The 24,330-nt window shown below is 37.6% G+C and overlaps 1 protein-coding gene across 4 annotated transcripts in view; it reads left to right on the top strand.

Moving 5' to 3' along the window:
• Positions 1-24,330, top strand: part of LOC128238356 (tyrosine-protein phosphatase 10D-like) — a 76,645-nt gene that overhangs the window by 5,721 nt on the left and 46,594 nt on the right. For 3 of the 4 annotated variants that reach the window (XM_052954202.1, XM_052954201.1, XM_052954200.1), the window contains exons 2-5: positions 3,454-3,703; positions 18,272-18,442; positions 19,644-19,817; positions 21,240-21,302. In XM_052954202.1, the coding sequence (XP_052810162.1) occupies positions 3,454-3,703; positions 18,272-18,442; positions 19,644-19,817; positions 21,240-21,302 (658 nt within the window). The remainder of the gene's footprint in view (positions 1-3,453; positions 3,704-18,271; positions 18,443-19,643; positions 19,818-21,239; positions 21,303-24,330) is intronic. The other variant, XM_052954203.1, reaches the window with a different exon arrangement.

Below are 24,330 nucleotides of genomic sequence, written 5' to 3'. Positions count from 1 at the left end.
ATGTCTAAGGCAAAATACTTCCTGTCTTTGGTAAGGGCTTTCAAGATAGTATAACAAATCATAAAAACAATGCCACATACTACGAGTTTGAATGTTCGTCTAAACGCATTTGCTAATATTATGGACACATTTTGACACAATCCATTGTTTTTCTGAGCTATTTTGACTAAAAGACAAAATGAAAACAAAGTATGTTGCCCTAATTATACTGCAACCATACATCGGCAATATTTAATAGTTTTTCGACAAACATATAAAGCAGCACCACATTGATATCATGAAGTAGACTTTTGGATGTTCACATGACGCTTCCGTAGTTTCATCACTTGAAACAAACGCACGGGCATTTTCTTATCGTATCAAACACATGTAATTCAAAACATATAAAGTAAAAAGATAACAATTAAATATCTGACCATGCATTTTCTACCGTTAAGACTTGGTTGTTCACCTATTATACGCACTGTGTATGTAGCTACTTGTCCTGTGACGTTTAAAGGCGCTATAAAAATGTAACGGTCCGCTGTGGGCGGCGGATTAGTGTAACGGTCCGCTGTAGGCGGCGGATGTGCGTTCATAAAAACCTTCCGTTAAAACGGAAGTACGTTCATACCGGATGTAAACTTGGTTGGCAATATGCAAATTAGCAACGCCCGGGATCTGTTGGTGTTTCATTACGCCAGAAAGCTCGGCTATCTGGTGTTTGTTTGGTTGGCTCGCACGTTACAAAACATTAACAAACTGATCAATTAAACTATGAGCGCATTATGAGTGTGACAGGCACAGATGGGACCCTGGAAAAAAGTAACTTGCCTGTTAAGCTTTCTGTCTGTATTTCCGATGTCGCAACAATACCACAATGGCCTAAAGTAGCGCCCGGGACGTTTAAGTAAGCCATTCACCGACAACCGAATTCCTCCAGTTTGACAGCATGTATTGTTGTATTGCTGTGTTTTGTTCCGGGTACAATATAGATTATGACAATGCTGCTGCATGAACTTCCAATCAAGTGATTCATCGAATTGTATGAACATGAGAGTTGCTTTGTTTTCTAAACGGCTGATTCAACAACCTCATGATTTTTGTTTTGAATTTTTATGCATACGGGTGTGAATGATTACTTGAGAAAGACAAGAAACACTTGCATCAATATGCGTACATCAGGGACACTTGATTAATACATTAGCTGCTATAATTTAAATACAGCAAAAAAAGAAGAGATTTAGTGTCAAAGTGAACGACATATGTTGGAATACCGCTAAAAAAACAGAATTAAAAACTAACGTGCAACCAGCGTTACCCAGCAAAATCTGACAGGTCCATCACATCTTAGAGCGTTACAATATTTTGTTATGAAAAGTCACCTTCAAGGACATTTTTTTAACTTTTAAGAATGCAGGACCATAATTCCCTGATAAAATGCCGCCTGACCCCGAAAAGATTGGGGAAACCGCAACTTTTAAGAAGAGACCATATACAAACATGGAATCAATATTACCAGGAAGTCATCTTGCACATATCCATGTATAGAAACATTTCAATTTCTCGATTACTTTAAAGATTTTTCTCGATTACTTTAAAAATGTTTTTTTTTTATCTCTTGTTGTGTTTACCACACGACCCAGCGTTACCCGCCAATAACCAACGTTACCTCCACCTCTTTACCACGTAAAGATTGGACACGGTGATTATATTGTCTGTCAAATTCAACAAGGTATAGAGAGATGAAGGATAAACATGTTGCATTAATGCACCAGTCAATTGTAACCACACCCCCCTCCAGGTCCGGGGGTATGCCGGGGTTAGCCGGGGAAATGGGTCGTGTTTTTACCTTTAAGGTGGCCCCGCAGTGCCGGGTGAATGCGGTGGTTTTGTCTTCGCGCAAAATATAGCGGGGAATTTGCCTTACCAGGCCTCCCTGTGGTGCGGGGGCATTTAGCGGGGATTTGACCATCACTCAGACCCCGCAGGGCGGAGATTTTACCCGGGGTTTGCTGGACCGGAAGTCACGGTCCCGGTTATTCCCCGGACCTGGGGAGGGGGGGCGTGGTTACAATTGACTGGTGCATAAGGTCTACCGTCAAAACTGACATTCACAGACTAAGTTAATATGGGATATGTCATCCCTAGCCATCAATGCATAGAAAACAAAGCCTTCTTATCAGTCAATGACAAGGTATTTCGGACAATACTAAATTTGGATTTGTAAAAATATATCAAACTTTTAAAAGTGAGAAAAAAAGTGATCAATCTGTGATATGAACGATCTTACCCATGTGTACCAGCAATATGAAGTTCCTTTTCTGTGACTGGTTTAAACCGGTTTATGAGGTGAATTGTCCCGATATAGGTGTCATGTCGCGGGGTCCAAACCCTTGGTCTGCCGCTTCTTTGACGGTCTTCTACTATCTCTGTCGTGTTATACCGATGCAACAGTTTATTTATAGTCACTCTGGCACAATCAAAGAATTCCTCAACAAATGCTTGCGATGCATCTGTTCGCAAAAGTCTATCCCCCTCCGACCTCTGATTTTGAGTGAGCCTAGCGATTTAAATACATTTTAGTAATATGAAAAAACAACTGTATACTTTCTTGTGTCGTTGAGTTTTTCTATATAACACCGCCACCATTGGCAGCGTTTGGGCTTTGCCTTTGTCTGGTTCGAGAAATGTCGAGACTTACGTGGTAGTGCTGCTGTATCGTTCAAGAACCAATATAATAGATAGGGCTGATCATCACTGTACCTTGTGTAACTCTAACGATATATATAGGAGATAAAAACTTAGCCACATTTTTACAATATGCCCTGTGTATAACAATACCAGAAAGGAGTTGATCAAACCACTTTATATAACAACTCAAGTGTGTACAAGTTTATTGAACTAATGAAATCGTGAAACATCGTCATGACAAGAAATCTAAGTGAATTATAAACCAAGCATTTCCTCTTGTATTATTATAAGATAAATATTAGGATTTAAAATATTAAACAATATACGATATTTGCCTCCCAATTCCCTATGATCCTGTTATTTAAGATATGTCTCATTTACGTTCCAATTTTATAATTAATCATTTGTATTTTTTAACATTTTTCTTCTCTTTTTTGTCCATAAATGTTCTTGTAGTATGCCATGTGTCATTGTGCCCATTTTCATTATTTTCTGATGCACATCGTGTTTTGTCAAAAAACTTTAATTAGCATGTTTACGATAATGAACAAGTCTGTCTGTATGTTTGTCTGTTGTCTGTCGATCCGTCCGTCCGTCCGTCCGTGTTTACAAATGAACATCTATCCGTCAGTATGCCTGTCTGTCTGTCGTGCGATCTTTAAATGCATCCTCCAATGTACTAGGACTATCCTTTACACAAACTATATATTTACAAATTGTTGCAAAGTTAAAAGTACACACTTTCATGCATTTAAACTTTTTTTGTTTTATTTTTTACAGACTACTTTGATGGTTGTGACTTTGAGTATATCAATATTGGTGTTGAATGCGGAGCCAAACACAGCAGCATCAACAGAGGAAAGCATAACAATAGTGTCACCAGAGTCGTCGACAACAGCAATAACAACAACAGAAACTTCAGAAATGTCGCCAACAACAACAATAACAACAATAGAAACAATAGAAACATCAAAAGAGTCGCCGACAACAACAACAATAACAACAGCATCCACATCGACTGTTACACCTGGTAATGCTAGCTTTGTTTGTTTTACAATTCACAGAAACATTGTTGGGCAATATTTCCATTTACCTTGATACTGAGGTACTTATACTTTCAATGCCGATGGCGTTATTATATTTATAAATAGAAACATACACACTTCATTGTAGAGTGTATCAGTGAATATACTTTAATGTTCATGTCTGCAATTTTAATGTTTTCGCTCACATTGTTAAAACATTCCGGGTTCGAACCCTTACGTATATAAACATCAACACAATGTATGACATTTTTATTACCGATCAATGATACTATTAGAGTTGTAACTTTTTATCAATTCAGTTAGTTTTTTTACTTATTTAATGACATTATTCTAATAATGAAATTCATTTTTATTACTATAACACATAAACACTCGAATTATTCAGTAAAAACCGCATAGAAATATAAATATATATTCTATATTACGTCTGTTACGAACATTTTATATATTATTCCGGTCTTGTAAGCTTTCTTTTTTTTAAATTATAAAAAAGAGAAGAAAACCTGGATGGAATTAGAACCTGCACCTACAGGATAGGCTCTATATACGTATAATAAACTGAATTTTCTATCAAATGTTTACCAATTCAAACATATTTTTACCCAGCCTTAACTATATCGGACACCTTATGTTGACCAAGATTATCAGAATTGCTTAGACGTATTTCTATATTGAACACACGATATATAGTCTCATTCGGGCTCTTGAAAAACACTATGTTACAAATGGTACAAAATAGTAATTAGTAACGCATTCATTGATCACAAAGCTGGTAATGGTTATAATTCGTAAACATTGTTATTCCGTTTTTTTTCATAACATGATTAAGAAATTCATTAATCATTTTGATCTCATTTTATTACATATTTTGTATGCAATATTTCAATGTGCGTGAAGTTAGCACCGTAGCACCGTATCACCATATCACCGCGGTGATGCGGTGCTAGCACCGTATCTCCATATATTGTCAGATCAGTATACTAGTAGTATTAAGAGTCTCTTATTCCGGGATATGACACCTATAACACTGTGGGGGCAAGACCTAACCATAGGTAAAAGTTGCATGTGAATAACCTAGGATTTTAGGCCGGCAATTCCGTATTTGAATATAGGCACATAATGGCTATTTGCCACAGTCAGTAAAAACACACGCCGAAACGTTGGTTTATAATTAAAAGTAAAGTATACGTGTTATTTTTTGTGTTACTCAATTAACCACATAGTCAGTAACTCATATACAGGGGAAACCTTAAAATCAGCGATGGGACCATAGCGATCAATGTCACCGTGTAGCCAAAACATGGCCATGGGTGATAGAACATGTTAATTTCCTAGGATTTCAGGCTGAATAGGCGGAATAAGGAGATGACATAGGTTCCAAATGACTATTTATCGCATAAAATGGTATAACTATGGTGCGGAAACCTCAAAATGAGCATGGCGACCATAACGACCTATGTCATCGTGTAGCCGAGGACTAGGCCTAGATAATAGTATTTGTGAATAACCTAGGATTTTAGACAGGCTTTGCGGTAGAGGAACATAGAATAGACCCCCAATGTCTATTTGCCGCTTATTCATTAACTGGTTATGGCACGGACACTTTAAAACAAGCAAGGGGACCATATCGACATATGTCACCATGTAGCCGAGACCTAGTCCTAGTTGATAGTACATATGAATAACCTAGGATTTTAAGCAGGCTATGCGAGATACGTACATGGAAAAGGCACCCAATGCCTATTTGCCTCTTATAAATGACATGTTATGGTGCAAAAACCATAAAACGAGAAACGGGACCAAAGCGACCTATGTCACCATGTACCAGAAACCTAGTCCTAGGTGATAGTACATATGACTAACCTAGGATTTTATGCAGGCTATGCGAGATAGGGACTTAGAAAAGGCTCCGAATGTATAGTTTCCTCATATCCATTACATGTTATGGTGAAAAACCTTCAAACAAGCAAGGGGACCATAGCGCCCTATATCAGTGTGAATCTTAGACCTAGTCCCAGGTGATAGTACATATGAATTACCTAGGATTTTAGGTAGGCTATGAGTGATAGGGGCATGGAAAAGTCTCCCAATCGCTTTTTTCCTCATATTCATTACATGTTATTGTGCAAACACCTTAAAACGAGCAAGGGGACCAAAGCGACCTATGTCAGCTCGTTGCTTAGATCTTTTTCTAGGTGGTAGTACATATGAATTATCTAGGATTTTAGGCAGGCTATGCAATATAGGGACATGGGAAAGGCCCCTTATGCCTATTTGCCTCATATTCATTACATGTTATGGTGAAGAAACCTTAAAACGAGCAAGGGGACCATAGCGACCTATGCCAGTTCGTTGCTTAGACCTATTCCTAGGTGATAGTACATATGAATTACCTAGGATTTTAGGCAGATTGTGACAGAAAGTGACATGGAAAAGGCTCCAAATGCCTATTTTTACCTCATATTAATTAAATGTTATGGTGCAGAAACCTAACAACGAGCAAGGGGACCATAGCGACCTATGTCAGCTCGTTGCTTGAACCTAGTCCTAGATGATAGTACATATGAATTACCTAGGATTCTAGCCAGGCTATGCGAGATAGGGACATAAAAAATGCTCCCAATGCCAATTTGCCTCACATTTATTACATGGTATGGTGCAGAAACCTTAAAATAATTAAGGGGACCATACGTCACCATAGCGACCTTTGTCAGCTCGTTGCTTAGACCAAGTCCTAGGTGATAGTACATATGAATTATCTAGGGTTTTAGGCAGGCTATGCGATTTAGGGACATGGAAAAGGCTCCCAATACCTATTTGCCTCTTATTATTACATGTTATGGTGCATTAACCTTAAAACGAGCAAGGGGACCATAGCGAACTATGTCAGCGTGTGGCTTAGACCTAGTCCTAGGTGATAGTTCATATGAATTACCTAGGATTTTAGGCAGGCTATACGAGATAGGAACATGGAAAAGGCTCCCAATCCCTATTTGTCTCATATTCATTACATGTTATGGTGCAGAAACCTTAAAACGAGCAGCGACCTATGTTAGCGTGTAGCATAGACCTAATCCTAGGTGATAGAATATATGAATAACCTAGGAATTAAGAAAGGCTTTGCGAGAAAGGGACATGGAAAATGCTCCAAATGCCTGTTTTTACCTCATATTCAATAAAAGTTATGGTGCTGAAACCTTAAAACGAGCAAGGGGGCCATAGCAACCTATGTAAGCGTGTAGCTTAGACCTAATCCTAGGTGATAGTACATATGAATTACCTAGGATTTTAGGCAGGCTATGCGATATAGGGACATGGAAAAGGCTCCCAATGCCAATTTGCCTCATATTATTACATGTTATGGTGCATTAACCTTAAAACGAGCATGTGGACCATAGCGAACTATGTCAGCGTGTGGCTTAGACCTAGTCCTAGGTAAAAGTACATATGAATTAGTTACGATTTTAGGCAGGCTATACGAGATAGGGACATGGAAAAGGATCCCAATGCCTATTTGTCTCATATTCATTACATGTTATGGTGCGGAAACCTTAAAACGAGCATGGGGACCATATCGACCTTTGTCATCATGCAACCGAGACCTAGTCCTAGATGATAGTACATATGAATAACCTGGGATTTTAGGTATGCTATGCGAGATAGGGTCATGGAAATGGCTCGCGGTGCCTATTTTTACCTCATATTCACTAAATGTTACGGTGCAGAAACCTTTAAACGAGCAAGGAGACCACACCGACCTATGTCAGCTTGTTTCTCAGACCTAGTCCTAGGTGATAGTACATATGAATATTTAAGATTTTTGGCAGGCTCCGCGAGATAGGGACATGAAAAAGACTCCCAATGTATAATTGTCTAATATTCATTACATGTTATGGTGCGGAAACCTTAAAACGAGCATCGGGACCATATCGACCTTTGTCATCATGCAGCCGAAACCTAGTCCTAGGTAGTAGTACATATGAATAACCTAGGATTTTAGACATGCTATGCGAGATAGGGACATGGAAAAGGCTCCCAATGCATGTTTGATTCATATTATATACATGTTTTGGTGCGGAAACCTTATAACGAGCAAGGTGACCAAAGCGACCTAAGTCACCATGTAGGACAGACCTAGTACTAGATGATAGTACATATGAATTATCTAGGATTTTAGGCAGTCTATGCGAGATAGGGACATGAATAATGCTCTCAAGGTCCATTGTCCTAATATTCATTACATGTTATTGTGCAAAAACCTTCAAACGAGCAAGGGGACCATACCGCCCTATGTCAGCGTGTAGCTTAGACCAAGACCTAGGTGATAGTACATATTAATTACCTAGGATTTTAGGTAGACTATGGGTGATAGGGACATGGAAAAGGCTCCCAATGCCTATTTCCCTCATATTCATTACATGTTATGGTGCAAAAACCTTAAAACGAGCAAAGGGACCATAGCGACCTATGGCAGGTCGTTGCTTAAACCTAGTCCTAGGTGATAGTACATATGAATTACCTAGGATTTAAGGCAGATTGTGCGAGAAAGTGATATGGAAAAGGCCCCAAATGCCTGATTTTAACCCATATTCATTAAATGTTACGGTGCAGAAACCTTAAAACGTGCAAAGGGACAATAGCGACCTATGTCAGCTCGTGGATTAAACCTAGTCCTATGTGATAGTATATATGTATTACCAGGATTTTAGGCAGGCTATGCGAGATAGGGACATGGAAAAGGCTCCAAATCCCTATTTGCCTCATATTATTACATGTTATGATGCATTAACCTTAAAACAAGCAAGGGGGCCATAGCGAACTATGTCAGCGTGTAGCCGAGACCTAGTCCTAGGTGATAGTACATATGAATTACCTAGGATTTAAGGCAGGCTATACGAGATAGGGACAAGGAAAAGGGTCCCAATCCCTATTTGCCTCATATTCATTACATGTTATGGTGCAGAAACCTTAAAACCAGCAAGGGGACCATAGCGACCTATATCAGCGTGTATAGACCTTATCCTAGGTGAAAGTACATATGAACTACCTAGGATTTTAGGCAGGGTGTGCGAGATAAGGACATGATAAAGGCTCACGATGCCTATTTTTACCTCATATTCATTAAATGTTATGGTGCAAAAACCTTCAAACGAGCAAGGAGACCATACCGACCTATGTCAGCGTGTATCTTAAACCTAGTCCTAGGTGATAGTACATATGAATATTTAAGATTTTAGGCAGAAAAGGGTCCCAATCCCTATTTGCCTCATATTCATTACATGTTATGGTGCAGAAAACCTTAAAACCAGCAAGGGGGCCACAGCGACCTATATCAGCGTGTATAGACCTTATCCTAGGTGAAAGTACATATGGACTACCTAGGATTTTAGGCAGGGTGTGCGAGATAAGGACATGATAAAGGCTCACGATGCCTATTTTTACCTCATATTCATTAAATGTTATGGTGCAAAAACCTTCAAACGAGCAAGGAGACCATACCGACCTATGTCAGCGTGTATCTTAAACCTAGTCCTAGGTGATAGAACATATGAATATTTAAGATTTTAGGCAGACTATGCGAGATAGGGACATAGAAAATGCTCCCAATGCCTATTTGTCTCATATTCATTGCATGTTATGGTGCGGAAACCTTAAAAGAGCATGGGGATCATATCGCCCTTTGTCATCATGTAGCCAAGACCTAGTCCTAGGTGATAGTACATATGAATAACCTAGGATTTTAGGTATGCTATGCGAGATAGGAACGTGGAAAAGGCTCCCAATGTATATTTGATTCATATACTATACATGTTTTGGTGCAGAAACCTTAAAACAAGCAAGGGGACAATCGCGACCTATGTCACCATGTAGCAGAGACCGAGTCCTAGATGATAGTACATATGAATAACGTAAGATTTTCGGCAGGCTATGCGTGATAGGGACATGGTCAATGCTCTCAATGCCAAATTCATTAAATGTTATTGTGCAAAAACCTCAAAACGAGCTAGGGGACCAAAGCGACCTTTGTCAGCTTGTTGATTAGACCTAGTCCTAGGTGATAGTACATATGAATTACCTATAATTTTAAGCAGGCTATGCGATATAGGGACATGGAAAATGGCCTCTTATGCCTATTTGCCTCATATTTATTAAATGTTATGGTGAAAAAACCTTAAAACGATCAAGTGGACCATAGCGCCCTATGACAGTTCGTTGCGTAGACCTAGTCCTAGGTGATAGTATATATTAATTACCTAGGATTTTAGGCAGGCTATGCAAGATAGGGACATGGAAAAGGCTCCCATTTTCAATTTGTCTAATATTCATTACATGTTATGGTGCAGAAACTTTAAATCGAGCAAGGGGACCATAGCGACCTATGTCAGCTTGTATCTTAGACCTAGTCCTAGGTGATAGTATTTATGAATTACCTAGGATTTCAGGCAGATTGTGCGAGATAGAGACATGAAAAAGGCTCCCAATGCCTATTTTTACCTCATATTTATTAAAGGTTATGGTGCTGAAACCTTAAAACGAGCCAGGGGACCACACCTAATCCTATATGTTAGTACATATGAATTACACAGGATTTTAGGCAGGCTATGCGAGATTGGGACATGGAAAAGGCTCACAATGCCTATTTTACCTCATACTCATTAAAGGTTATGGTGCAGAAACCTTGAAACAGACAAGGAGACCATACCGACCTATGTCAGCGTGTATCTTAGACCTAGTCCTAGGTGATAATGCATTTAAATTACCTAGGATTTTAGGCAGGCTATGCGAGATGGGGATATGGAAAAAGGGTCCCAATGCTCATTTGCTTCATATTCATTACATGTTATGATGCAGAAAACTTAAAACAAGAAACGGGGCCAAAACGACCTATGTCATTGTTTAGCAGAAACCTAATCTTAGATATGAATAACCTAGGATTTTAGGCAGGGTATGTGGGATGGTGACGCGGAAAAGGCTCCCAATGTCTATTTGACTCATATTCATTATATGCTATGGTACAGAAACCTTTAAACGAGAAACGGGACCATATCGACCTATTTCACCTTATAGACGAGACCTAGTCGTAGGTGATAGAACATATGAGTAACCTATGATTTTAGGCAGACTATGCGTGATAGGGACATGGAAAAGGCTCCATATTCCTATTTGCGGCATAGTCATTAACTGGTAATGGCGCGGAAAAATTAAAGCGATCAAGGGTACCATATCGACCTATGCCATATGTAGTCGAGACCTAGTCCTAGGACATAGTGCATATGAATAACTTAGGATATTAGGCATGCTATGCGAGTTGGGGACTAGGAAAATGCTCCCAATGGCTTTTGACCTATATTCATTACATATTATGGTGCAGAAAACTTAAAACAAACGAGAAACGGGACCAAAGCGACCTATGTCATCGTTTAGCCGAAATCTAGTCTTAGGTGATATAACAGGATTTTAGGCAGGCTATGTGTGATGGGGACATGGAAAAGGCTCCCAATGTCTATTTGACACATATTCGTTACATGTTATGGTTCAGAAACCTTAAAACGACAAACGGGACCATAGCAACCTATGTCACCTTATAGACGAGATCTTGTCCTATGTGATACTTCATATGAATAACCTCGTTTTGTAGGCATGCTATGCGAGGTAGAGACATGGAAAATGCTCCCAATGCCTATTTGCCACATATTCATTACAAGCTATGGTGCGGAAACATTACAACGAGCAAGTGGACCATAACGACCTATGTCAGCGTGTAGCTAAGACCTAGTCCTAGGCAGGCTATGCAGGAAAGGGACATGGAAAGGCTACCAATGTCTATTTCCCTCATAATCTGGCATTGCGCGGAAACCTTAAAACGAGTAAGGGGACATAGTGACTTACTTTACTAAGTAGACTTGACCTTTCCCAGATGATGGTTTATGTGAATATATAGGCAGGTTATGCGGGATAGGGAAATGAAAATGACTCCCAATTCCTATTTACCCAATATACAACTAAAACGGTACGAAACCCTTAACACGAACAAGCACACGAAGGGACCTATGGCACTTTGTAGCCCAGACCTCGCTTTAAGTGATAACATCGCTGAATTACCAAGAATTTTAGGCAGGCTTCGAGGGAAAGGGGCATGAAATAAGCTCCAAATGCCTTCATTGCATTAATAACAAACAGAGAAAACATGAACACGAACATATATACCATGGCGTCCCAAATCGCGACCTGGTCATACACGGTGAGTGAACATATGAATATCATAGGAATTTATGCAGGCTATGCGGGATAGGGACATGAAATTTGCTCCTAATGGATATTTAGTTATTTATATTCTGGCATTGTTATGGTGCGGAAACCTTACAACACTCAAAGAGATCATAGCGACCTTAGTCACTGTGTAGCCGAGACTTTACCCCAGATGATTCCATATGTGAATTAGTTAGGATTTAAGGCAGATTTTGCGGGAAAGGGGCATTTAAAAGAATCCCAAGTACTATTTAGCCAATATACAACTTTTATGGTGCGATAACATTACAATGAGTAGTAACCTATGACACTTTGTAGCCAATATTTGGCTTGAAGTGATGGTATATGGATCAACCTAGGCAACTTATGCTAGGCTAGATAGGGACATGAAAAATACTTCCAATGCCTACCTGGCATTACTAACATGTTATGGTGCGGAAACCTTTAAACGAGAAAGGAGACCATAGCGACCTATGTCACCGTTTAGCCGAGACCTGGCCATACTCGGTGTTGAAACATGAAAATATCCTATGCTATGCGGGATAGGGACATAAAATATGCCCATTATGCATATTAGTAATTTACCCGATATTCTTGCAGCGTTATTGTTTGTTATTGTGTGGAAACATTAAAACGTGCACTGCGACAATATGGACATATGTCACTGTTCAGCCGAGACCTTGCACCAAATGATGGCATATATTTGAATAACATAGGATTTTAGGCAAGTTATGCAGGATAGGACATGATAAGACTCCCAATACCTCATATCCAATATACAACTGTTATGGTGCGATAACCTTAAAACAAGCAAGCGAACCATAGGGACCATTGCCACTGTATAGCCGAGACTGGTTTAAGTTTATGGCATATGTGAATCACTTAGGATTGTAGGGTGATAATGCGGGATAGGGACATGAAATAAGCTCCCAACAACGAACAAGGGTACCATATCGACCAATATCACAGTGTAACTGAGACCTGGCCCTTGGTGAGGCCTTATGTGAATAACTTCGGATTTTCGAAAGACTATTCGAGATAGGGACATACATTTGGTTCTTAACGCGTGTTTAATGTGTGTATATAAATGTGCCTGTCATAGGCAATTAAATAAATAAATAGGTCCAGCTTTTATTTGTATTTAGAGTTACTACGGTGTTAACACCTAATTGTGTGATGGCCGTAAACGACAGTGCACTTTAGTATTTACTTAAGAAATGAATTGCAAGGTTCGGACTCCACACACTTTGACAAGCCCAATTGCGTTCATACCCCGATAATGATATCAACCCCGCAATTAATTCCTTATATTTACACCAATAGTTCATTATTTCATTCAAGAATCGTTAAAAAAATACTTCATTTCATTTAAGAAATCCTTTCAGTAATGCTTCCTTACACATTCTGTATGTGAATCACTTAGGATTTTAGGGTGATAATGCGGGATAGGGACATGAAATAAGCTTCCAACACCTACCTGACCCACATACTTACCCTTTATGTTGCGGAATCCTTACAATGACCAAGGGTACCATATCGACCAATATCACAGTGTAACTGAGACCTGGCTCTTGGTGAGGCCTTATGTGAATATTTTTTTCGAAAGGCTATTCGAGATAAGGACATACATTTGGTTCTTAATGCGTGTTTAATGTGTGTATATAAATGTGCCTGTCATAGGCAGTTAAATAAATAAATAGGTCCAGCTTTTATTTGTATTTAGGGTTATTACGATGTCTTCACCTTATTGTGTGATGGCCGTAAACAATAGTGGACTTTAGTATTTACTTAAGGAATGAATTGCTGGGTTGATGTCATTATCGGGGTATGAACTCAATTGGGCTGGTCAAAATGTATGAAGCCCTAAACTGTGGACTCTGCTGTATAATTAACATAAATACACTGTCATATCGATCATAACATTGACATAACACCTTTGGGTGTGCACCGTCTTCCATGGAATCCCAAAGTATGTTGTTAAACTTATAAAGCCAAAAGGGGGTTGAGGCCTAGGGTACCCTAATAAGATTTGCTATTGCAGTAAGGGGCGGTCCACGATTTGATATTTCCTAGGGATCACAACTTAGACTTGATCCGTCTTCCCCTTGAAGCATAGAATATGCGGCATAAATAAATAAGGAGATTTGAGGGTTCTTACGCAATAATATCGCTATGTCTAAATTCAGTCTTGAACTGTGCACTTTGGTGTAATATTTGTTAATTTATATGGACATAAAACATTAATTTTATGGCGTCACATTGGGAATGTGACGTCTTCCATGTTAGCCGAAAATATGTTAACACCTAAACAAATGCGCGGCTAAAATAATTCTAAAACTGTGCATTTTGTAATACATACACATGACAGAGGCTTGGAACTATCCCGGAATACGGTGAAGATGTTTGCCGTTACATAATGTCGTATCCCGGAAAGCAATGCTGATTTGTGATAAATGCATATTTATATACTTGATGTATGTTTATTGATGACAGGCTTTGATAAATTACCGCTTCAAATGGCCACATTCAGGAAAGGATACTAACACATTCATAAGTTTACAAAATGTTACCATATTTTTAAATATAATTCATTAAAAAATATATTGTATATATGTAGCATACGTTTATAGACCTAAACATAAAGATAATGCTACTTATCTTTATCTAAAAGTAAACATATTGGATACTCAACAACACTGCTAAACGAAAAGCCCTCTTTTCCCCTGTAAGTAATCACTGTTTTCTCTCCTGCACCTCTTATACCATCCAAAATGTTACCCCTGTGTACCCTCCGTTAATACGGATGCTCGGTAGCAGTCAATCGTTTAGTCATCATTCGATTGTTCATCGTAAGATGCGAATCGGGGATCCCAAATTTCTATCTATAAGGCATTGAAGGTAAATTTCGGCAATATCTGTCTCTAAAAAATATAAAGCTGTTGTTTTTGTTAAACAGGTACTATGTTCCGACTGTTTCTTATATAGGGCCAATTTAAATTCGAAACTGTGCTAGAAACACCCTACATTTCAAATCTGAAGCTAAGCTTTAAAGCTGTACTCTCACAGATTGAACGTTTTGACAATTTTTTTTTTCTTGGAACGAGAATATTTTTGCGTAAATATCTGCAAACCAATGGTAAAAGACTGCTGACTAAAGATCAGATCGCAGCTTTACATATTTCCGTCCCAAAATTTATGTTTTATGCATTTTTCTTAAACCGTTAGTAACGGTTTAAGCCATAAAACATTAAATTTGGAATGGAAATATGAAGATCTGCGAGCTGATTTTTTGTCAGCAGTCTTTAATCACTGGTAAGCAGATATTTACGCACTATTTTCCAATTCCAAGACAAAAAAATTTAAAAAAAATTGGAAAAACGGTAAATCTGTGAGAGGGCAGCTTTAAACCTGATGTCTGCAACCCGGTGTTAATCAATCTCCAACGCAGTGTTCTCAATAATTTACATTTCATTTACCAAAATAACGTTTTTCTATTGACACGGGATTTTCATGTTGTGTGCTCAAACACCTTAGCGATGTATATTCATGTGTTCGTTCATTATGCTCAGACCAGAGTTTCCCCAGATCAATGGCCTATGTGAGGTTGAAGTGATTCCAAATTCCTACCACTCTGGCAATATTCATGTTAATTGAACATAAACTCGTGAATGCCTCGAACATGAGCCATCACAGCATATTGAGGCATAAGGCAATGCTCACATGTTAATGTGCTCAAACCAGACTTTTCCGAATACAATGGTATATTTGAGGTTGAAGAGATTCCAAATGCCGACCACTCTAGCATAGTGGCAAAAGCCATGATAATTTTAAGCAAACGTATCAATGCCTAGGACATGAGCCATGAAAGAGTATTATTATTATCTATAGTTCACATTATAGGCCCTGAACCTAGTTATCATTACACTTTCTGTTAAGGACCTCTTAGTCCAATAATCGGGTCAGTCCGTCCCAAAAATGGCTTTTGCAGCAGCAAAGTTCAATTTTCGAGCTCTATTTTCGGCTATTCAGTACAACAGCTCCAGCGAAATAAATTGATCATAAAGTAGGCCTCGTGGCCTAGTTCATCCCTACACTTATCGTTATGTCTCCTAGGTAATATTTTTGGGTCAGTTTGTCCCTATCCCGCATAGCCTGCCTAAAATCCTAGGGTATTCACATGTGCCATCACCTAGGGCCAGGTCTCGGCTACACAGTGACATAGGTCCCTATGGTCCCCTTGCTCGTTTCTGCGAGAACGAGCCTTACATGTATGGTAGGGGTCAGTAGGGCTTATATTGCCCATATACGCACAATGTTGGGCTAAGGACGGGGCCAGACTAAAATCCTCGTAGTATTAACAGTTTCCCCGAATGCATCACACCGCCAGGTAACCCTTGGATACAGTGCCATTGGTCCCCTTGCTCGTTTTTAAGGCATCCGCACCATAACAGTGTCTGAATATTGGCCAAATTGGCATGGGGGATCGAGTTCATGTCCCTATCCCGCATAGCCTGCCTAAAATCCTAGGGTATTCACATGTGCCATCACCTAGGGCCAGGTCTCGGCTACACAGTGACATAGGTCCCTATGGTCCCCTTGCTCGTTTCTGCGAGAACGAGCCTTACATGTTTCTTCGAGATTAATGCTCTTATTGTATTGATTTTGATGATGATACGGTGCTAGCACCGCATCCCCGCGGTGATATGGTGATACGGTGCTACGGTGCTAACTTCACGCACATAATATTTCACATAGAACAAGAAAATATAATTTAAAATATCTCTGAATACAATGAAACGACGACAAATATTTAAAGTAGTCTATTAATTGGTAATATAATGTAGATATAAAATGCAATATAAACAAGACCAATCGCTTCTGATATTTATTTTATATTAATCAACTAATATTAGGAAAAGTAATTGAAATTTAAAAAAAGAAACTTTAAGTGGGATTCGCGCCCGCGACTGGTCAAATAAAGATTCTCTTTTAAACATGACGGTAAAGTTTGTAGGTAGTTGGTAGTTGGTGATTTGAACATCAATACCTAATAGTTGATAGTGGGTTATTCGAATATTCAACTAAATGTTCAAATAGCCAACTCGCTAATGTACGAAACACAGTGATATAAAACAGTGCGTGTACGATATGTGTATATTTGTAAAAAGACAAAAAACGTCATATGTCTTTACATTAACAAATTTTAACCTGGGAACAAGGTATTATATGAATCCCCAAAGACCAACTGGTTGTTAGTTGGATAATTTCGAATAATCAACTGGGCATTGTCGTATAACCAATTTGCGAATGCAAAATAAAAATAGTGATTAAAAACATTGTAAGGAAAAAAAACCCATTAATTAAAAGATTTATTAATAAAGTGATTTCTTCACATGCGTACCTTTAGACCATATAGATAGATAAAATGTAAATCCCCATTACTATACCGGTGGTTTGATATTTGCGAATAACCAGCATGCAATTTCGAACAACTATCTGGCGAATTAAAAATAATATAAAAAACGTGTTTGTAACCATGATCCATATGTGATTTATTCACATGTGTACCTTTCAAACGTACAACAAGACACCATCTGAATCCCAAACTGCCGCAAATAACCAACTGGAAACGGTCGAGTAGCTAAGTATCAATATTAACATTCAACTATTATGAAGTTAACCATTCGAACTAGCAGGTGGCGAATAACAAATTGCCAGCTGGAAGTAGGTGACTATTCAATAAAAGTAGTTGACTATTCAATTCCCCAACTGGCAATTAGTAGGTATTGAAATATTCGAATAACCAACTGCCAAGTAGAAGAAGTTGGATATTCGAATCCCAGCTAACAACTACCACCCAACTTTACCGTCATCTTTTAAACAGCAAAGTAACCACTGGAAGAAAGTCCTACAAATCAATGATTTGTTCAAATGTAAGCTGCGCTACGTCATTTCTAAAAGTAGCTGTTCAATTAATAATTAATAAAAATTATGCCTTACATAGTTCTTAATGTTTCATTTATAATAGTCTAATTATTTGAAAAGCCTTTTTATAAAAAAAATACAACAACAACCATCCATCTTCAAATCACAGTTGACGATTAAAAAGTCTTATTTCATCCTCTTATATACGTTGAGTTAGTACAAGTATGGTACATACTTTTGAATATGAAACACTTAAACGTTAATTATACACTATGTTTTATTGCTACGTGACTAGGTTATAACCGTTCTCACTAAATTTATAGCAATGCGCCGAAAGGCCACACATGATTAAAACGAATCATAACATCTCTTTTAAGATTGTGGACCTCTTCACGAGAAAGCGAATGGAACATTTAAACTGAATCCAGAAAATACAACAACTATAGGGTCTAATGCTACGTTGGAGTGTCACGTTGGATTTATTACGGACACACCAACAGTAAACTGTACGGCCACTGGTTGGGAAAATGCAACCTGCAGACTTAGAGGTAAGCCAATAAGTGTATGTCTATGGTCAATGCTCCTTTAATTGTTTCACACAACACCAGAAAGGCAGGTGTGTGTGTGTGTGCGTGTGCGTGTGTGTGTGTGTGCGTGTGTGCGCGCGTGTGCGCGCGTGCGTACGTGCGTGTTTGTGTTTGTGTGTGTGTGTGCGTGTGTGTGCGTGCGTGCGTGCGTGTGCGTGCGTGCGCGTGCGTTCGTGTGTGCGTGTGTGTGTGTGTGTGTGTGTGTGTGTGTGTGTTTAAATTGTCGGTCTTTTGACGTTGTTTGACACTATTTTGAATGTTAAACGAGATCACTGCTTAATATGAACAGTACATTTTTACCCCAAGATAAGACAGTACTTATGGTGTATCTTGCTATACACTAGGTATATTGAACAAGAGAGATAAAATAGTGTACTATATAATTTGGATATAGTGTGAATGCACTTTAAAGCATTTCAGCAAGGTGAAGACCAGTCAATATCCCTAAGTGAAATGTCACTAATAACACTTATGACTAATATGGTTAAGTAAACTCGATATTCTGGTGACCAACATACCTCTCTTTCGCCAATGTTGAGATCTATTCATTACCATTATTGATATATTTATTTGGCAAATATATTTTTTCCCCAAAATAATTTTCTTTTCGCTAGATGTTTCAAATACACTGTGTTGGCTTCAAATGCAAAAATGACTACAGTGTTGATGATTTAAAGATGCACTCTTACTCCCAAATAAGATTTATCACAATTAATACAATTGTTTTGACATACCAAATAGGATCAATGAATTTCGAAAACGATGGTTTTTATGAAGGATATCGGGTATATTTTGAAAGATTGAAAGAAAGGAACGGAAAACATGGTATTAACTTATCAGGCGATAGTAGATCACAGTAAATCTTTCAGCACTCACCAATCATATACGATTTTTGCCTTTTCAGCTATTAAATACACGGTTCCAATTTTGCTATCAGTAATTGATATTTTCCGTAAATGCATTATTTAGTAAGTAGTTAAAGGATTATCACTTATTTATGTTTGTTACAATTGTGTATGTATTGGTTTTGAATATTAAAAGGAGTGTCACTTTAAATACTTGAATATATATATTTTTTAATGCTTTTGGATATTCATCCGATTGGAAGAATTCTATTTTCAATGTACTATCGTGCAAAGTAATGCCTTTGGTGTCGTTTTAGATTGTAACAGTCCGCCAACTTTCGAACATGGAACTTTTAAACTTGACATTTTAAACAACACAAAATTTGGGGCGACAGCAAAAACCACGTGCGATCTTGGTTACGATGCGGCAAATGGGACCATTTATTGCCTGGAAAAAGGTCAATGGACAAATGATAGTTGTGTCATAAAAGGTTTTTGATTTTTTGTATTATGTTCTCATATCTTTAATAATGTTTTCTTAAAAGAATATGGTAGGAAGATCGTTATCACAACAACAGTGAGCTGTTTATCTTTTATTAATTAACCATGCCCCATGTACCAGTCACATCAATCGCACAGTTGGGTAAAAAATGAAATGTTATTCATATTAACATAAATTTATATCACAACATTCCGAGAAACCCTATTCCTACTTCAATCTGAAGACTAACACGTGGCTCCCGTATGACATACACATGTACCTTTCCGATTTCATCAACAACGTTCCTAACCATAAAGATATTGTACACAAAAACATTACTATAATTGGACCTTCCATTAAGGACCTTACGCGGTGCAAAAGTTGTTTAAAGGATCAAAACATAAAATGCTTAATAAAAATCAGTTTTCATTAACTTTTGAGCTTCAAGATTTATCAAGCATAATACATACATCCGTTGCAACATGTGTAGGTGTTATAAGGAGTTGAGAAATATTACGAAAGATTTTATCAGATCTTCAATCAAATGCGTATGCTGTTTTTCGGAAATGAGTATGTATTTGAGTCAAAATAGTCAACACTAATCTAACAACAATGTGTTGTGGCTTTGCGGTGATAGCAGCTGTTTTAAGAAAGATATTTGCATTTAACTAGGAAATGAATTTTATCCACTACCTTTTACTACTTTTTGAATATCTTTCTTATTTGAACATATATCATCAATAATCCATAAGACATTGTTGATTAGGTAGGCTTGGGTATTTTGACATAAAAACATACTAATATTGTCAACAGACTTTTCCGAAATGCTCTTTTATCCAAACTCTGATCAAATCTTCTTTCATAATTTGGTCTACTTCTTTTTACCACTTAAGATGTCGCAAACGATGTTTGTTTTACTCTTGAAAAAACAACAACAACTGTTCCTCAAAACTAAATAAAACTTGAACTTTTAAAACATTTTAATTTTTGTCTTTTTCACCCCCTGTTGCACTTTGTAAAGTACCTTTAAATCAAATAGTAACACTCTGAACACTTTTGATTTAAGAATTTCTTCTACTTACAGAAACATCCTTTGTTGACATACTATTTTCAGAAAAGTTGTCACATGACCGGAATTTATCAACTCGTATTTTGTACATCAGAAGAATCTTTTGATATTTTACTTGTAACCCCGATGAAGACCGCCGATAATAGCTCACTGTTGTTGTGTAAACCACCTACAAATCTGCTTCTTTATGATGCATGTTTTACTCGTTAAATGATATTTGTGTATAATACAGACTAATTACTAAAATTCCATACCTTTCTAATGGTAATTCAATTCCCGTTGGTCTTATAAATAGCTTAAAAATGAGTAGTTTTAGATGCTTCACATACTAACATTTCATCTTCTAAAATAACGCATATGCAGATGAGATACTGCTTGAGTATCGAGCAAAACGTGCTCAGAATAGCACAACAGAACCGGCTATCGGTGAGTTTACTTGTGGCTGCTTATGTACCTCAAACGTTTATCCTACCCGCTTTAGTCACACAGAACGCTTACAACATGGTTGCCCATGACATATACATTATCTTTGTACAAGTGAATCGCTTTCCTTTAGCTAGTTATATGCGTCTCTCATGTTTAAACATTGTTTAGGCTAACTTTGTGAATCTCCTAGTTTAAGGTAATTACCACCAACGAAAAGGTGATAAAAGTTTGACGTTCATGAAAACAGTTTTAAAATAAGATTTTGGAGGAATTATAAAAAAACAAGTACTATGTTGTTTTTCGCGTTTTAGGCTGATAAACACCAAAACAGCATCCGTTTTACTTCCTGAATGCATATGTAGCAAAACAATTATCCAAAACAAACCTTTATATACAAGAAACACTATTTCAGTTTTGGAAAGAGATTTTCTGATGTAATTTATTTTTATTTGGCTGTCAACAATTGGGCAAAACGGAAAAGTCTGACAGAAACCTCTTGTTCTTGATAAAAAAAGTACTTCATCATATTTTGATAATCAAAACATGTAAAGGATTTATTGCTTGATTGCTGTCCAACGTATTTGAACTGCTGCTTTATCAGTGTTTGAAATATGAATGTTTTTTTTTATCTTATTTTATTTTGGATGTTGCCTACTTGTCTGCCTTGATTATGTACATATGGAACATGCGTTCCATTATATGCGTTTTAGAGGATTTTTGTTTGTTTCAGTGTTAATTCGTTATATATTTCACCGAGTAGGTACCAAACAAATGTTTTGCATTTTAGCTGTGTTAGAAATAGTATAGAAATATCGGATTACGTTAAAGGGATTCGTTATCCTTTTGGCACCATTTATTTTCTGTGATAATAATACACGTTTTCAGTAAGGCAATTATCAACCAAAAGCCATGTAGTATCCTGTATAGTACGCATGTTTTTGTCATTCGTCAGTGATTTGAAGCGTTTTTGAAAATCATGTTGTGTAATAATAAATGATTTGTTGAAGTCTGTCAGGTTAAACAATGAGACATAAAAAATGGTTTCGAATGGCATTAGCTAAAAATAATAACAAGAAATTGAATATTAAAAAAGGAACAACAACATCTTATCATGTGTTTTAGGAATAAGATGGAAATAATTCCATTCTTAATATATTTCCTGTTTTTACATAAGCTGATTTTGACGTTCATCTCAATATGTGTACACAGCTAGGGTCGATCAATCCTAGGAGCAGATTCATAAGAATCTGGGCTTAAATGACCCTTGCCATTTTGCTGGAATAATTCTCATTTCTCAGCAGAATAAACAAAACATTTCAACAAAAAAACTTCCTTGCTTCACTTGTTTATTCACCTTCGCGGACTGTAAACGTACTGCGGTTCCCGGTAGTACTCGTTACTAAAACAAGGAATGTGTCATTAACGGTAAAACTTATTTCACTTTCATTGCACCGATAGTTCCGTTTAAATCCCCTAAAATGTTGTGCTGGTGTAAATTTTTGCTTACCAGGTATTGGTCGGTCATGTTTAAATAGTGAAGATGACGTCACATTGTACGTATTCGTCTTTGTGGGGCAATTATGCCATAATCGCCCTGATAATCTCACGGGTGAGAACGATGATCAATTTTGCAGAAACGCATTTCTATAATAAAATGTTACTATATATAGTAACACGTGTTTTGAACGCTTAATGCGGATAATTCAACAGGGAAATGCAATTATCTATGCGAAATGCATAAACGTTTTTTTCAAATTACTAAATATATTTCCCTATTTTATCACTACACTTTTTAAAAGCATAGTCTTTAGTTGCTTCTCTTGGCATTCCTATTTCCCGGAAGTGGCTGCCGCAGTCTTTCCTTCCATTCGTGGTTCTGGGCGATGAAGATTGTTGTTAATGTATAGCTTGTCGCCATACAATCTTACATTCTGACCACGGGGGGTGGGTGGCGAGCATTGTCCATGACGTCACGAAGTGCTCTACGTGCATCCCGTATTTCCTTTGGACGCTGGGGCCCGACAACATAACAATTTCCTCGTAGTGTTTGTTAACGCTTTGCAGACTCTGCCATGACCTTTTCTCTTTTCTGGAAGTAACGAAAGTTCTCAACCATTGGCCCGGGGGTTTGGGTTTGGACCTGTGGTCGCCGGGATTATATGGGCCCGTTCAAATGTTTGTTGTTGCATCGACTTCAAGCTCATCTGATATGAAGGTTTTTACTAAATTGTCACAATTCAGGGATTCCCCAAAACATCAAATTATTTCTCATTGACCGGTATTTAGTTCAAGCACTTTGGGTTTAAGTGTCTCATTTTCTTCCTTAACCTGTTCACTGTGTTATCAAGGAAAATACATTGTTTGTCAAGTTTCTTTACTGTTTCACCGGCCATTTTCAGTTCCTTTGAGTGGTTTTCAAAGCCTTGGCTAATAGTTTTTCAAGACATTCAATATAAAACAGTATTTTGGTTTTAGCAAACCCACGTTGAACAAATCATGAGTATTAACTCTAGCTACCCCCTACAGCACCAAAACTTTCATAACGGTCATCGATAATTTAACATGTTAACCATACATTTTAAACATCACGTGACAATGTCAATCCACCAATTACACAACGTCAAAGCTGTTAACACTTAAATGAAAATTGAGCTCTTCAGGGACGATATTTGAGCAAATAAAATATTTGCTGAATGGTTCCAGCGTTTGGTATTTTAGTTTTAACGCTCCTAACGATTGGCCACTATTTATTTTGTCATACCCCAAAAAGTGCAAAAAGAAATATGAGCGAGTATCATCGGTTTTTTACTAAACACTATTGGTAATTTTTCATTCGAAAATACATGCATCACATGTAAATTAGAAATAGGAGCTTAATTTCTTTATGCGCAATTTAATCTGAAAATGATCAGTATTTCTCTAGTTATTTATCCTGTCTATTTCGGCAACGGTTCTGTATGGTTTAAACATTATCTTTTATATGGCAAATGAACATTTACAACATACACATATACACTGTTCTGTTTGC

The sequence above is a fragment of the Mya arenaria genome, chromosome 6 (genome assembly GCF_026914265.1).
Source record: "Mya arenaria isolate MELC-2E11 chromosome 6, ASM2691426v1".
NCBI classification, from domain to species: domain Eukaryota; kingdom Metazoa; phylum Mollusca; class Bivalvia; order Myida; family Myidae; genus Mya; species Mya arenaria.
Note: the sequence above shows the minus strand (reverse complement) of the source record. Positions and strands in the feature narration are given on the sequence as shown.